Source organism: Hetaerina americana, unplaced genomic scaffold, assembly GCF_022747635.1.
Source record: "Hetaerina americana unplaced genomic scaffold, ioHetAmer1.1.p SCAF_7, whole genome shotgun sequence".
Lineage (NCBI taxonomy): Eukaryota > Metazoa > Arthropoda > Insecta > Odonata > Calopterygidae > Hetaerina > Hetaerina americana.
The window spans coordinates 26,195,460-26,212,859 of record NW_027287316.1 but is presented as its reverse complement, the minus strand read 5'-3'; the positions used below and the strand labels follow the sequence as shown (position 1 = coordinate 26,212,859).

At 32.9% G+C, this 17,400-nt stretch overlaps 2 protein-coding genes across 4 annotated transcripts in view; both read left to right on the top strand.

The window, feature by feature from the left end:
- Positions 1–7,511, top strand: part of Stat92E (Signal transducer and transcription activator Stat92E) — a 42,819-nt gene extending 35,308 nt beyond the window's left edge. For both annotated transcript variants that reach the window (XM_071595662.1, XM_071595660.1), the window contains exon 19: positions 1,117–7,511. In XM_071595662.1, the coding sequence (XP_071451763.1) occupies positions 1,117–1,267 (151 nt within the window). In that variant the 3' untranslated portion in view covers positions 1,268–7,511. The remainder of the gene's footprint in view (positions 1–1,116) is intronic.
- Positions 7,512–11,166: 3,655 nt separating this feature from the next.
- LOC139696257 (ubiquitin carboxyl-terminal hydrolase 8-like) overlaps positions 11,167–17,400 on the top strand; it is an 87,858-nt gene continuing 81,624 nt past the window's right edge. The window contains exons 1-5 of one of the 2 annotated variants that reach the window (XM_071594940.1): positions 11,167–11,376; positions 11,863–11,962; positions 12,040–12,164; positions 12,371–12,501; positions 15,734–15,953. In XM_071594940.1, coding sequence (XP_071451041.1) covers positions 11,279–11,376; positions 11,863–11,962; positions 12,040–12,164; positions 12,371–12,501; positions 15,734–15,953 — 674 coding nt within the window. In that variant the 5' untranslated portion in view covers positions 11,167–11,278. Of the gene's footprint in view, positions 11,381–11,862; positions 11,963–12,039; positions 12,165–12,370; positions 12,502–15,733; positions 15,954–17,400 lie in introns of both variants that reach the window. The other variant, XM_071594941.1, reaches the window with a different exon arrangement.

Here is a 17,400-nt window from a genome sequence, read left to right as displayed (position 1 = left end):
ATTTAAAATATTGAGAATATTTACTTTTTGCATGATCATGGTTAACTGATTGATAACAGTATTCATCTTCATGAATCAATTTATTTATAGTTATAATTGTTTTACTCTGAAAATAAATATGTTAAGGAATGTTATTAACTCAATGGTTTTTTCCAAATTCATTTCATATAACTTAAAGGAATGGCTACTGCATGCTTTTTTGATAGATTTTTTTCATCCTACATTATTTTCATGGTACCTTGTATGATTTTGTTGTTTGTGTGAAATGGCTGCTTGCTAATGGCTGGAATGCCAAATTAGCATCTTGAATCCTGAATGAATATGGATACCAGCACTTCAGGATCGGTTATGCAGAGTCTTTATGTGAGAGTAGTTGGCATTTATGAATGTAATTTTAATTGAATTTAGTCTTTTGTGATGACATGTTCAGGATTTTTCCAAGCATGTGATATTTTGATGGATTTTGTGTTTCTCAAATTTTAAAATATTTTACCTTGAAATATTTTCTGGAATAATTATCACAGCAGAATCTCCATTGGAGGAACCCCAATTTATCTTAAAGAGATATTTTTTAAAAAGCTGTGTCCTGGAAATAGGGTTATTACTCATAAAATGAGGATTCAAATGTTTCCCTTTGAAAGTTGCTATTTTTCTGAATACCCATGCATATTTATGTGAGATTGAGACTATCTGGTGATTATGTTTTCCATATATGCCTCGTTTCATTTCTTTGAATTATTCTAAAAATTGAATAATTGGTGTTTTATTCCGCACTTCGTGGAAAGAATTGGTGTTTTTTAGTGATTCACGTTTCTTCGCATTTTATTGTTGTGGTCAGTTTAATGCATTTTGCCAAATTTTCAAAATACCAATTTTTAACCCACATAAACAATCTATTGCTAATTATGAAGGCTTTACTTAGTCATTTAAATAATTCATACGATCCCTCATGAAAATACTGCCAAGTGAAGTCCATTTTACAGCCAGAAGAGCTACCAATTCCTTTATGAAATGAATTATTGTTGTTTATATTTACCTAATTTTTTTATGATGAATGATTTTTGTCTTTGATATGAATTGTCTTCCTTGATATGCTTACATTTAAAATTTTTGCAGCTACAACCCTAGTGTTGGGATTGCTGGCTTGGGGAGCACATCAATGGAGTTTGACTACCCTGAACTAATGGGCAGCGTAGACCTTCCATCTATGGATGAACCTTTAGACATCAATTCAATCTCTGCACTTATGGAAAACTACGGGCAATGATGGTTAGAGTTATAAAATGTAGTAGACAATTGTCTTCAAATTCGAAATACAATATTTGAAGAGAGTAACTCTTGGGTACATATTAGCCTCAGGTGGTGGAATTACAGACAAAAACGATGCCAAGAAGTTTTTATCTGCTTGTTGCTGAAGTCTTCTTACTGTTTAAGAGAATGTTTGAGGATTAAAATGTTGATTCTGCCTAGCTTTTCTTCTCAAAGGAGAAGTATTGTGTATAACTTCCGTTGAGATTTTTGAAGGTGCACAATTGTGGGCTTGATTAATGGAATGACGTGTTGCATGTTTTTATGTGTAGATGAAAAACCAATCAGGCTGTATAAAGGATAAACATGTATAGCAGTGAATTGCCTCTTTGAGTATGAAATTTCCAAGTCCCAACATTTTTGGGAGCTTGAATTATTTTCAAAGCTGTGAATCATTTGACAGAACTCCTGCATCTAAAGTGTAGGGAGTAGCAAAACATGTTCTGGATGTTCATAATCTAGGATTTGAAATATCTTGAGTGCATGGAATATATTGTCCCATTAAGTATTAACATGATAGTTATATTAATGAGATGTTTTAAGCCAGTTTACCTCCAGTCGTAAGCATTAAAATGGAAGTGTATTTTGGAGGTTAGGTATGGCATTTAGAAAGTGTGATACAAGTGCTTAATGAAACCCTTCATATTGTGAAATGCGGTACCTATAGTAATGAGAAACTGACTTGGTATTACGTGACATTAGTGAGTGGATCCTTGAACATCTTTATTAGAATTCAAAATTTCAATCTACTCTATGGACTTAAATCTGCACTAACTGATAGCAATGCATTTGAATTTTACATGAAATTGGAATATTCATCTTTACGGAGGGGTTCATACTTCATTGACTTTAAGAAAAATGTATTTGCCATCTCATGTGTACTGATGAAATGGTGTTTTCCTTAAATTGATATAATGTTTATCCATATTGCGTAGTTTCAGGCATGATAGGGTTTAATTCGATCATAATGGCCAAAAAGTATCTCTTTTCCACTGGATAATTTTTTTTATATTTATAATTTTATTATAATTTAGTTTTATCTGTTGGAAAAGTGCTATTTTTTATGCCATTATTTATCTGTATTTTTTTAGGTAATAGGAGGAAACTGCCATTTGTTAAATTAGAATTTTTTTCCCTGGGTGTTTTGAGGTACCGAATAATTGAAATTGATATGGAATGCAGTCCAGCAATGTCTGTTATTAGCATATTATTTCATTGTTACAGCAACCAAAAATAAAATAGATGCTTCATGATCAGATCAGTAGTAGTATGGTGGTCAATTTCTCCTTTTTTTATTCTTGATGTCAAATTTTTTGTATTTCTGTTATTATTTGGTGCTCAAATGTCGTTAATTTTAATTTGTCTGCTGGATGAAGCCATCTTGAATCCATCCAATCTCTAGCCTTATCAAATTCTACTCATTAGTATTTTAATATAGCATACTATACCCCAAAGAATGGAACTCTTAAAAATAACTGTCCAAGTTTCCTCCACTAGAAAATTCCCAGATGGTTTTAGTTGTTAGAAATAAGATTGATGAGAGTTACACGGATATATATTTTCCTCCTTTACATTATACAATGAATGGGGAATTATATTGTGCCAAATTGCAAGCCGAATATTTGGCCATAATAACTTGTGATGTCCCTATTGGAAGGAGTTTATACCACATGCTAGGCAATCAATGTTGATGAGTGAAATAATAATTTTTAATATTATTTGGAAGTACCAAAATCCTAAATTGAATTAGTTGGAGAATGTTTTCCATTGTGACTATAGGCTGTGAGATGAAATATATTATGACTAGGAATTGTCAGTGGTTTTGAGATACGGTTTAGTTTTTTCCATGATGTTTGTTCGTACAGTAGTTTTGCCACCTGATATTATGTGAAAAAGTTGCCCTTATTCTTATGAGAATGGGATATAGTTACTCCATCTAACAATATGTTAATACAGGAATTTTACTCATAAATCCTTGTACCTTAAATAACATTCTAAAATGTGTTCAAATTCCACATCTGATTTATTGGCCCTTTTACTTGTAATATTTGAGAGTATTATCATCATTTTTCACATTAATAGTTTCATTTATTGTCTCTGTAGCATATGAAATCATGGCAAACCAAAGGCTTGCCTACTAGGTTGAAAATGCCAAGAGGAAATTTGCGAGGAAAAGCTGAAAAGTTTTATTTCTCTTATCTATTTCTGAAGTCAACAGATAGTGCTAAGCGGGATGGATTTCACTAAAATTTGATCATCATTGAGCTTATATCTGGTTGCAATGCATATGGAGGATTGCAATCCATTTTATGCTGTGCATTAAATAGGATGAGTGGCTAATGACATGCTATAAAAAGTTGGTTTTCTAAGTATCAACGTTAGGCAAGGCCTCAAAAAAGAATATCATGGGTCATTTGATGGTTTGAAAATTTTAATGAATGTTAACTAAATAAAATTTAATTCAATTGAACTAGAAGAAATAAGGAAATTAATTTTATGGAAGATATACTTGATATACGTTCCTTTGTTGATGTGTAGGAAATGTTGAGATTTTTGAGAGGCAATAAATCTAAAATAATTCTAAAGATAAAAGTATGATACTGGAGGAATTTCCTAAATGTTTATAATCACGGTATGCACTTGAGTAGTGAAATAGCATCATCACATTAATTACGTATCATCCATTCCTTATCTTAAGTATTATTTAAGCAGTGACTGTATTTTTTGCAGGACACCTCTACTTCAATTTCCTTTGATTTCATTCTATTACACTTTTTCATGCATTGCTAGTCATGATTATATCATGTTTACCTGATGAAAGTGATTGTTTGAGAACATTTGTAATGTCATTACGGTTTCATCCATTTAATGTCAACGTATGAATAAATTAGCTTCGACTTTTTCGTTGAATTGGGTATGGGAATTTCTTTTAAGGTTGTGATAATGCACAAGGAATATAGATAAATTGCCTTCCCTAGTCATTCTCATCAAGCACTTGCTATATGTATGAAATTACAGACAATGTAGTTGTCTTATTTTCTTTAATGTTATACGAGTGTTGTTTTTGGCTAAAAATTGAAAATTAATGGAACAGCTGAGAAAATGTCCATCCAATGACTAAGTACCTGGAAAAAAATGACAAGGAAGAGAAAAATATATCTACTCTTTCTAATAGTAATCAGTGCATTAGGTACTGATTACCATTAGAAAAAATTGCTTAATTTTTTTACCAAACTTCAGGTGATAATATTATGATGTTTATTCTTGAAAGTGAACAGAAACTGTACTTGAGTGATTTAATTTTGAATCAATTTTATGATTGTTTTATAGTATTTCCTATGCAATATTTTTTCTTAAGAATATGCTGTGAATTTTATAGAAATAGTTTTTGAAATAATGGATGAAGTGTATACTTATTTTGGTTAATAATACTTAGACCTGGAAGTACAAAATGAGACTCATAATTTTAGTGAGAAATAGGTTATTATTTCCTCTGGACAGATTTGATACATAGAGTCAACACAAATGTTAGCAATACTGTGACAGATAATATTTGTTTGTGAAAATTTTCAAATTTTTTTATGAGAATACTATTGTCTTTAAAGGTTTTTCATTTAATTTCTTAAATGTCTCTTCTTCTGTATGCATCCTATCCAAGTTGCAATGGATTTGAAAGTATACTTTTATGTGCCAACAAAGTTGAATGTAGGCCACGAGGGAGATGCAATAGTCTATCTAGCAAACATTTGATAAAAGAAATCCAAAGTAACAAGAGTTCGCACAGCTTTACCCATTAAGTGGAGTACAGTTTTTCTTTCTAGTTTTAAAGAAATTAATGCCTATTTTGATTTAGTAATTCTCTTCTTCAGTATGCTCAACTGACTGTGTTGACTGATATTGTATCCAAACCATTTCCTTGACAGTAATGTGCCTCAAAAATCTTTCCTAGGTCATCTTATGTTGTTTTCAATCTCTTTTTAATAGCTTTGCTGAAGTCTTGTTTATACCAGAAAATTACTTTTGCAAGCAGTTGTTGTAACCCAGTTATTATTAGACACTGGTGGCCTGGTTGGGTTAAAGCTAGTGTACACTGCCTTCTTATTCTACACTAATGCTACCTATATCTTTTTGGCAATAAACATGTGTGCAATCTAATTTGTATTTGCCAAGAAGTTATCCAGCCATTGGTACTGGTGTAAACATTTCAGAAAAGCAATACAATATAATTACCTTAAACGCAGATCTTTAAAAATGTTGACTGCTGGAAAGGATATTGTTAATAGCTCTTTAAACGAGTTTGAGTTGATGTGATGATATTTCTTGACATTTATATTGTTGTGAATTAAAAGTTTTTTGCTTGATGGAATCATCCTTAAAGTTTATATAGTTACTGCCTGTTGAAATAATATGCTGAAAAAATATATTCTCTCTACAGCTACTTTCTAGTAGTAAATAAGGGTGAAAGAAAAGTATTTTAACTTCAATGAAAAACTGTGGAATGTATGCTACAAGCTTTTTAGATGTATTTTGAGTAAGAATTGACCTTGAAAGTTTGCTTATAGTTTTAACAAATTAGGTGCTAGAGAAATTTTTACATCAATGTTACCTTTTAAAAGAATAAAATAGTAATTTTACTAACATTATATGTTGTTAGGTGGTTAAGGAAAAATGGTACAATTTATTAAAGTTCTGGGGAATATTTCATTGTGAGCATATGCATAATTTTACTGCTAAATTGAGGATATTTTTAAACTCTGTGAATAAGAAGGTTTTAGAATGGGGAAAGTGGCAATTTGTGCCCATGTTTTGAAGAGTCCATTCCTGGCGAAATTGCAATAATTAGTCGTGGAGAATGCTAATTGAAAATTGAAAACTGATGAATTTTTTAGGCTTATTTGTGATATGTGGTCTAAATCACTGATTTGTTGCACATTTTCTATTCTCATTGAATGTTCAGCATATTGTTATATATATATTAAAATATACCAGTACTGGAAATTGATAGAGGTGAATTTCATAAAAATTCTTATATAGAACATTTCAAGCCAAAATATGGAGCGTTGATATTGAAAAGCTTTCTGTGTTAGTTGATGTCTTAGAATGAGAGTTATTTTGTATCAAGTTCAGTTATTGTGTTTGTTAATTCTATTAATTCTATATTCACCAGTTTGCTTTTTGAATATAAATATACTTGAAATTGGGTGCTTAGGTTATGATAATATTGTCTGTAGGGCTGTGAGTATAAAGTAAGCTTTTTCATTGCTTGTTCAATAATTGTATGCTGGCATTAAATTGACCTGTAAGTCTTTGGATATTACCCCTTTTGGAACTTTGAAATGGAATAAGTTAAATAAAAAAATAATATGTCTAATTAATATTATTGAAATTGTTTGTCAGATATAATCATTATCTTGCCTTTTGGGGAAATCATTAACTTGGTACCTGAGTATTATTTTAGCTACCTTTATTTATGAATTTGTGCTGTAATCTCAAATTAAAATTAATGGAATAGGAAGAAAGTGAGGAGGAGAAATAGAAAGAAATATTATCTTGAGAGCAAGGACATTAGGTCTTTCATTGAGCAGTTATAGTGTTAATATAATGCTCTTATGTGTACAAAAAAAATGCCTAGCTCTCCTCAATACTTACTCAGCACGATAAATGTTTCTCCTGTTATTCATTTGGTGCAGTTTGTAAGTGATTGTATATCAACAGTTTTTGTGGATCAACACTTTCATGTTTTTTCAATTCACAGGCCATGCCTTAAAATTAATTAAGGGTTGAAATGAAAACTACTGGAGGGCTAATTTTTAATTGGTATATTTCTGTTAAAGAACTTTACAGAATGGCTCATTTTGATTTGGCATATTTCTGGTAAAAATAGTGCCATTATGGCCAGCAGTGTATATGTGTGTGTTTTTGAGTGGATGTCATTCTTTGTTTGACCTTGCAATTTTTGTCTTGAGTGGAATATTTTTTGAAGTGCCTTTAAAGATGGAAGTTTGGTGTATCACCTGCCACCTTTTGAGGAATTGCCTCTGGTGACAATCATTCGTTTTGGCAAGTTAAACATAAAACGTTTCTGGTGCGTATTTTGAAAATATATGTGTGGGAAATACCGGGTGCCCTCCTGATGAATGTCCATTTAATTTTGTGTGTGTGTATATGTGTGGTACAGAGCAAATATATGTTATGCTGCTCAGGCTTAATTTTGACTTATTATTTCATATCCTCTTTTCCATGCTTTATTTGTCCATTCAGGCTTTTGAATTAGTATTTGTTTCATATGATGTATGTTATTTATTAAAGCAAGTAGTAGTATTTAGGGGAGGCGATTGACAGCTTAGGTCATTTGCGTAATTAACTCAAGAGCCAAAATAAATACATTTTGGCTTCTGAAGTGTGGAAATGTATGTTCCAATGGGTAAATACGACAACTTCTGTAGAACATATGGGATAAATTTTCAGAAAACTAGTGCATAATTAGTACGGAATGAGTCATTATTCCTTATAAAACTCTCACGTTGAATGCAGGCCTGAAGTGTCTTTTCAAGGGAAAAATATTGAATTTTAGCCTTGTGGTGTAATATTAAGTTATTACCAAACATTCTTTGTATTTCTTGTTAAGACATGGATTATCTGTGATTTGCCCATTTCATTTGAGATATGTTAAAATGAGGGTAATTGGAATTCAAAGCTGACCTTGAATTAGGGGATTTTTAATTTTGATGAAGCTAGGTAATTTGTGTTTGTTTTTCCTTGAGAAATTAATGTATGACATTATGCTTAACAGCGATGACTTAAATTGAGGGTTATAGGAATATAAGGAAAGGCATATAGGATACCTGGGCAGCACAATGGTTAAAACATTGGGGATTGGGCATGAACTCCTGCTAATGTTAATTATTTTTCCTGGATAGTCTTTAAGAATTATGGAAAGAGCACCCACCTCGTTTGAAAATAGTCTACAGTTTCATTCCCAGTTCAGGAATTTACTTTCTGTTTGCTATCTGTGTTCTACTGCCTACCTTATGTTTGTTTTATATATGAACTATCCCTTATCTTTGTTATTAATAAAAATTTTAGCATTATGAATTAATACAAAATGGCTGACAGGGAAGTGGGAAGGTGTAGAAAAGTCTACTTGAAGTAGAAATCTAAAGATCTGTTTTTGAGGAAAATGTCACTAGACTTGATTAGCAACAGATTCAGTGGAGGTATTAAAAATCAACTATCAGACTCATATTAGCGTAGAGGCAGTGTTTGGATGCTGTTTCACCCACCAACAAAGCAATGATATAAGAGAGGTGGTATTCGTGGGTCAGTTCAACCTTTTCATTTTTGGTGGCATCATCACATAAAATAATAATCTTTATCAGTTTTAGGGAGCGTTGCATTTACTAGAGGCCTTGTTAAAGATGCTAATCACCAGAACAAAGTAAATAATAATGATAAATAAATTAGCCAATGATATATACCTACATAGATTTCCACAAGCTGTATTGTGTTTAAATTACCAGTGGTATTTCTTTAAACTCTTGAAACTTCTTAAGTGGATTAAAATGGTTGACAACCTAGCAATCTATGTACTTTGTTTTGATTTGAAGCTATTCAGGCCTAATTTTTTGCATAATTCTATCTAAGGTAAATGAGGGTTTTTTAATATTAACATTTTCTTTTGTCTGCAGCGTAGTACATCAATGAAGTGACTCTTGTTTGTTTGCAATTCATTGCACTCATGGTGTTTTACCTTTGGCCATTTTTGTCTTGTACCAAGATGTCAAACTTGTACAAGTTTATGACAGTATTTCTTCCAGAATAAAAAGTAGTCATGAAGTTTCACATTTGCCAGATTTCTTGCAACTTTTTTCGAAAGATGTAATTCCGTATCAATATGATTGCCAACACTTAAAATCAGGTGTATAAATACATTCTGGTATTGCAATCAATATGATTGCCATACTTGAATGCTGTAAAATAGAACATTCCGTAACAAAGAAAAAAACTGATGGGCTGGTTCAACAGTCTTCACTTGTCTGCAAGCGATTGGGACAAGTTGGCAGTGTTTGACAATTTGTGAAAATGGCTGAAATGTGCCCATATCAATTTAGTTTGTTGGTGTAGACCCAACATATACTGCTGGATATCTTGATATTTACTTAAGGCTATGCACTAATGATTGAATTTCATTCAAATTATGCCTGCACTATTGGTTCCATTGAGGAAGATGTGATAAACACCATTTCAATACTAGATCTACTGCAGCTCTACTAGATGGAGGTTAATAGTACAAACTAGATAGTTTATGCCGAGGTTTTTCGTATTTTCAGTTCTTTTGGGCTAAGGTCAGAGTGGATCACTAAGTTTAAAATGTATCCTTTCGTGTTATGCAATAATTAGATACATTACAAAAAACGAAAACCGACAGATGGTTACATCTTGGGATAGCTAGTGCTACATAGAATATTTACTGAGTGACCTGACCAGCTACCAAGGTGTGATGGACCAACAATCAATTATAATAATTAAAATTTATTCTCACCAGACGATCAGGATACAATAAACAAGAGGTCAATCCTACATGATACATCCTTGAATGTGACTTTTTTTTTAAGGTGTTAAATGTTTTAGTTGACAAAATTAACGTCTCATTGTGTTCACAATTGGGTTGAAATTAGTTCCGAAGATTGTTATTGGCTTGTGTAGTTCTAGGATAATACCAAATTCCAAGTGCATATTGATATATTTACGTCAATGTAACTGTCTTTTTGGTCAATGATGAAAAATGCTAGCAAAATACTTAAAGATGCATATTGAGACTATATGATATGAAGGATTTAAGATGTTGAAAATATGCTCAGAGAATGAAAATCTGGTTGGTCGTGGTGAATGCGGTAGAGAAAAATGATCTATTATAATGTACATGTCGTTAGTGATAAAGAATTCAATTTCGCCAAATTTTGTACTTAGTGCTGAGATTGTCAAGCAATGATTGTTGATCAATTTTAACAATGAAGTATTTTTAAACCATAAATTATTACTTTTTTTGTGCTCCCATAGGAAATAAAATGGAAAGAAACACAGATTTTTCTCCATTAAAATTTTATTAATTATTCCAAAAATAAATCGCCCATCCAAGCTCCTGGAAATGGATTTCCAAACTTACATGAGAATCCCCTCGTAATATATGTTCCAATTTAAAAAAACATTACTCCGGAAACCTTGGGACACTCTTGAGCTGACTAGACCTAGTGTCAACCCAAGAAATTTTGTACGAGTTTGATCCAAAAGATGCCTATTGTAGCCTAGATTGCTGAAATTTTGGCAAGATCTAACTAAAATTTTCAAAGCCAAGGCAACTTTAGAGTCCTTCTATGGCTGTATTTTGGTATGTAATCGTTAGATTTGATCCAAAGGCAAACGTAATAACTGTTGCAGATACCATTGGTAATATCTTTAAGTGGGTACCTGCGGGCAGTTAAATTTCAACTCTTGTAAACATTGGCAGCGGTGATATTTACTTGAAAAACTATAACTTTTCGTTCTTGCTTGGTAACACCACACTTCAGCCTAACTGCAAGTAAAGTTATTAACTCTTTCGTGTGGGTCTACAGAAAATGTTGCATTTCTTACAGTTTAACAGAAGTATTAAATTCAAATGGGGTAAAATGAAATTTTAGTGATAAAAAACGAAAATTTTAACACCAAGTTATAAAACTCATATGACGTCCGTCGGGGCTAGTTCGTCGCATTAAGTGGGCGGGGTGAAGTTGTGCGTAGATCATGTGAATGTGGACGGCTTATGACATTCAAATTAAATTTAGTTTGCGGTGAAGAATCCTTTCAATAGATGTCACTTAGCTTCAAAACAGTATGCAATTGGGTTCGTTGTTGAGTGAGAAATGACAACTATAAAGTTGTTCGATTATTGCTCTATTTTTTAAGTGTTCGAGAGATATTTTTGTTCGCAATGCCTGGAAAAGTGCTAAAGCCCCTATATATTGCTTCTTCCATGAAAGACCTTCAAGAAAAAACTGAAATCAAGGAATTAAATCATGGTGGCAAAACGTTGGTAGAATTATTTTAATTTATTATGGTCGAATTGTAATTCCTGGGGAAATGACGGACTCCCAAGTGATTCGTGTATTAAAATTTACTAATTTAATGTTTCTGCGAAAGTGTTTTGAATGAAATTTGTATTTATTTGATGTCAGAAAATTAGGTATTACATTGTGTTGCATTATCACATTAACCCCAGGGCGCACAATTTGTCGAGGATATGTGACAGAGCAGCGGAATTGTTTAACACTTGTCATCCATCATAAACAAATTACGCTGCGATCAGAGCACACAGTAAAATAATGAACCATAGTATTTTCAAGCCGTTTTTCGTTCGAACTTCACTGGAGTAGCAATCTTCGGTTGCCTTAGACCGTTTCCTTTATTGTTGAGAATTTCTAATTTTAATAAATATTTTTGTTTATAACTTATTTGTCATTGGTATCACCAATTATGCCGTGACCTACTTTCATGATAAATTATGTTTCATTATAGACTGGCCGCGTCTGGAAAACGATTATTCGAAAGTGCTCAGATATCTTTACGAGAGGGCGACGAAGAAAGGAGTTATGTTTTATATATGAAGTTCGTTGAGGTAAGTACCTACTTTAAGAGTTGAAATGTTTGACTGTCTTGCTCAAAATCACTTGAACATATTTATTTTGTTTAAAGGTGGTGTTACATGTGAAGAAGAATAGAAAACTAGAAGAGCAGGAGTTTTTGAAGTATTTTGGTCAATTTAATCTTGCAGATGTAATGAAAACACTGGAAAAACTGACAGCCAGCCTTTGTGATAGGTAAAAACAATTTTGAAATTTGACACCCAACGTAACCTGTATTTTTCTCGACTATTCTTTTAATATCTGTTCGATAATTTCTCTCACGTAATTTATTTGATTAATTCGAGCACGACTTCCAAAAGATCATATCATTTATTGAATTATTTCCAAGAATATGAGATTAAAATTCAACCCCATCCTTTTGTCAAAATGTTTTACACAAGGTATGCAAAACAAGAAGAAGAGGAAAAACGAAAGACCAAGCCAGGAAGTTCTCGAAAGCAGCAGAAATTATTGCAAGAGAATGGGAATTCAGGGGAAAATCCTGAGAAAACTACAGCTAATGGCACGTCAGGTATGTCTTTTAAGCGGGGAGAAGATATTCAGTACTCTGTGATCAAGTATGCTTTATTTTTAATTTCTTTCTTCTGACCTTAAATAGTGCATCTATGATTTCTATACTTTTCTTCCATCATCAGGGTAATGCAATTCATTTTATATTATGTGAAAATCCATCAAAAAATCCTATTTTTATCATAAACAGAGAGAATCATAAATGTTTCCATTTCAAATCACCCAGAATATTTAACATTCTCTTCCAGACAGTCGAAATTCTCTTTTAATTACCCCATTAAATTTCCATGTATTTACAAGTAATGTTAAGTAAGTAAGAAAGATGTCTGCTTCCCCATGAATTTAGACAACAGTAAATGTTTGAGTGACAAAATTAAAGTAACAATGAATAAATAAACAGTTTTGATTCATTTTTTCTCGGTCAATGCCATCAAACGTGAAAAATCTCCTTTTGTGAATCTCATAGGTAAATAGCATGGTCTGTGAAATGTCTGTCATGGGCTATGAGAGTAATAATGAATTTTGTCATGTGTCACAAAGAATCCAAACAAATGCCTAGCTGCCCTATAACTTTTTGCCTGACAAAGATGACCTTTCCATTTAAATGGCATTGCAACTTCCTCTTTTTCTTTCTCCTTTTTTTTTCTTTTTATCCTTCCGTAAGTATCTTTTGTCTCTGGCAACTTATCCTTACCTTTGGCACACCACATCCCTACCCTGGTGACCACCCATTATCTCATTCTGCTTGGACACAGTGTAATTGCCTCTAGCTGGGTGTGAATATTCCCTTCAGTGAGCGATTCTCCAGTGGGCGATCAAACCCTGGAAAGCCTTGGGCATCATAGAGGATCCCAAACTAAAGAAACAATAATTCAAAGAAACTGTGGGAAATCATATTTTGCCCTGTTTAATTCTCACCCTTCTCTAATCCCAGTCTTCATATCTCCACATTTCACTATCATTGGCTATTAAAAATCTTCCGAGCAATAATATTCTGTACACCCAAAGTAGAGGCCCTTTTTTTAACATTTGTAGAAGTTAACAATTTTGAAATTTAGCTTTTTTTACCACCATTAAATATCAATGCATTTTACATATCAAGGAATATATTAAAGTTAAGATGAATCAAGAAGGAAAAAATTCAGGTTCTAGTAATTTTTTATTAGCCTTTAATTGGTACTCATAAAAAATTTTCAAATTTTCAATGTCATGTATAAAAACTAAGAATGGTTTTGTTAAAAAATTTTCAATGAAATAAATCACAAATGGGGTTTTTTTCTTTCCCATCTAATATTGAAGCGTAAATCCTGTTCACTGCATTATCCTTTTCTTTCATAGTATTTATGAATCTTGAAATCATTTGGGGATCAAAATAATGTGGTGGCCCCCGTACTGGCTTCCCACCCAGACGGCCCAAATCCCGGCAGTGTTGAATATTTTTCAGTGGCATCCAGATCCCTACTTGAGTTGCTTTGTAGAGAGAGGGCACTTTGAGTGAGTATGCCATCTGTTGGATGGGTCGTTAAGCTGCGGACCCCTTGGCACCTTTCATAAAGAGTAGGCTAATGCTGATACCGGGTTTCTCTCCACCCTTCAACCTTTCCCTTCCATTCCCAATGGCGCAAATGACCTCAGCTGTCGGTCGCCTTCCCTAAATACTACTAATACTGACATCATTTACAATTATTCACTATTATCGTTAACTTTACTTTACAAATGCAAGTGTTTCATTCATCAAAATATGTTTTTATATAGTAAATTATGTCCATAAATAAATAAATATATGTTTCAACAGGCCTTTGAATGAATGGCTACACTGAGTGAATCGTCTTCATTTATCAATTGTATCAAAATTTAATGTTAGTGACATTTTGTTTTCTTTTTGGATGTTAATATAATTAATGTGTGGGCTGCAGTAGTCCAGGGAAGAGCGTTGGACTATTGACCAGAGGGTCTGGGTTCGATTCCTGGGCAAGTCACTCAGGGCACCCTCAGCTCTACCCAAGCTATGTCGTTTTTTGGTTACCAGATCTTCCTGGGAAACCATAACTGGCACGGAAAGGAACCGGCCCCCCTACCCCGACGTGTAAAATTCACATGCTGTTGGGCTTGGTACTGGGTGAACTCTACAACCCCCTACCAAACTGACCTTCGGGTTGATAACTGTGTTTATAGTTTTTAATTAACATGTATAAGTATAAAATTACTAAGTATCATTATTATTATACAGTAATCTACCGGTTAAGGTAGGTTTTTGGATGGAAACAACTACCAAATAAATATTTTGTGACTCCTAACAAAACACAATCCAGCAACCTACTTTACATCAGCTCCCTCTTCATCTCTGGGCACTTCCTTCCTCCCTTCATCCTGTCTAACATCCCTATCCTGTTCCTTCCCTTACCTCGGTTGCCTAACATCCTTCCCTCTATTAAAGTCTTCAACATTCCACTGCCGATCAACCCTCATCCAATTTTCCTGAAATTCCCAAAATTTTGTCTAAATAATTAGAGTGGTCCACACAATCAGCTGGGGGAACATAATTTAAATGGCAAGGCCCTTCATTTAGCCTTTGGTAATGATATCAGGAAGTCAAGTAGTACTATATTTTCTAGGCTATTGTTGGTTTTTTTCAGACCACAAGGAAGCGATAGCTATAGTTTATTTGAGTACAACCCTTGAGAATTATTAACTGAAATACATATATAAGGGAAAAGTATATGTATGCAACCGAATAAGTAATTATATTGTTTTGTCATTCATTTTTTATCTTGAAAGGAACAAAAATACCTGAAATATGAAACATTTCTGACAAATGTTAAATTGATTTCTAGGGTCATTCTTTTAGAGATTGTAAAAATGAAATGTTTTCATTATCCAACTAGAGCTGGACACTGTGAACCTGTTGTTTTGTGTCCTTATATTTGTGCCTCTCATGAAATTTAATTTGAAGGGAGATGTAGTTGACTTTCTACAGGTGAGGTTTTCATTCAAAAAGTCCCCAAGATGACCTCCTGATGTTTTAATGGCAATAAAAAAATTATTATGTTGAAAGCTTTACTCAAGATCCTTGTGTTGGCTGATCATTTACCTAATAATTTTCGCAGTCACATGTTCTCATTTATTGGCGCTCATTTGACTTAGCAGATATTTTCAGTGGTGGTCTGTTATAGTATGAATTTACTCATTTATTATTATATTGTTTTCCATGTATATATTACTCTTGTTTTCAGAGCTCCATCTTGATCCATCTACTTCCGTAACAAGTTGTAAATTACGTGACTTAATTCAAGAAGGGAAATTTGATATCTTGGTGCTTGACACTCGCTCAGCGAAGGATTTTGTTGATTCTCATATGTGTTTTAACAACTGTTCAATCGTATTTCCTAAAATTGAAGGTTTGATGGACAGGGTCACAGTTATCAGTGTTCCTAAGGATATCATAAAAAATGGGTAAGCATTAAACTGATTAGATTGCAGTTAGATTTATTATGTGTGATGAATACAGGAATACCTGTTTTTAAAAATTGATGGAGTAGATCTTTGGTTTATGGTGAGTGGGATGATTCTTCATAATGAAGACAGAGTTGCTATTTTATTAGCGGAGATGATAGTTGGAACCAGGAAGTAGTAAATTATGGCAAAATATTGCTCCCTTTGTCAGTAGTTTCATGAGAAAATCAAGTTGAAAATAATGATAATGTACATTTCACATGCCTCTGTTGTAATGAGTGAGGCTGAAAATAGTGCATTGGTGTCCCATCCATATGAATAAGGCATATATGGTAGTGTTTTCCCTTGTTGCAAAAAAGCCATTTTAATTCATGAAAGGAGTCTGCCACTAAATAAAAATTGGTTATCTTAATTGATTTTTAGTTACCTATACAAGTATGTTGAAAACTAGCCATCAAGATGACAATTTTGGAGGGGGTGGGTGTGTCTTTTTAGCTTTCAAACCTCAATTAAATCATTTTGTGAATAGGATCATCATTCTAAATACTTTTGCATATTGCATCACATCCTACCAACTGCTGGAAAGGTGTGATGTATGTTATGTTAGGGCAATAGTATGAAAATGTGTAGAATAATCACTCCCAGCCATGGGTTTCCTAACTATGATTTTAGAGGATGGGCTGTGAATTAAATGTTGTTTATTTTCCCTGTCATGGTATGAAGTTTTTGGTTCACAGATTGTGCAGTAAATCATTATATTTTTCCGGAAATGGTTTTCATGATGACTTAAGAGCATTAACAGTATTTATATTTAAGTATATCTCATATATGCATACCATGTATCCAAATATTAATATTTGCACTTATTAGCTGTGTATCTATTGATACATGCAAAATTCAACTCATTATTTATAGTAGCATGGAATTAAATATCCATTCCCAATTATATTAAAATTTAGTTGTACCTTTTAACCAAATTTGTTGCATATCACATGTTTCAATGCTCATAAATAATCTTTGGGTCCAAAATAAATTAAGTATTTTGTGTACCAAGATGATGGTGCATGTGCATTGAAACGTGTGTACACAATACTTTCTGTGGAAAATTACAATTAACCCTTATCATCACTTAGGCATATTTTCACAAACTGTAGTTGGCCTCAATTATCTACTTATCTGCATTCTCATATTTATTATCTTTGTTACAGAGCAGTTTATAACTCATTGAAAACCTAAGTCTGTAATTTCAAAATGTTTTAGTGTGCCAATGTCCAACAGTGCTTTTACCTTCATATACAGGGTTCGGCAACATAACGTCCTCTTTTCAAATGCAAAACACTTCCAAAAAAGGAAGTTATGTTGCTGCACCCTGCTCCCTTGTCATCCCAGCAGATGTATACTATAATGACTTGAATGCAGCCCAATCTGAATGAAAGTATCTCTTAAG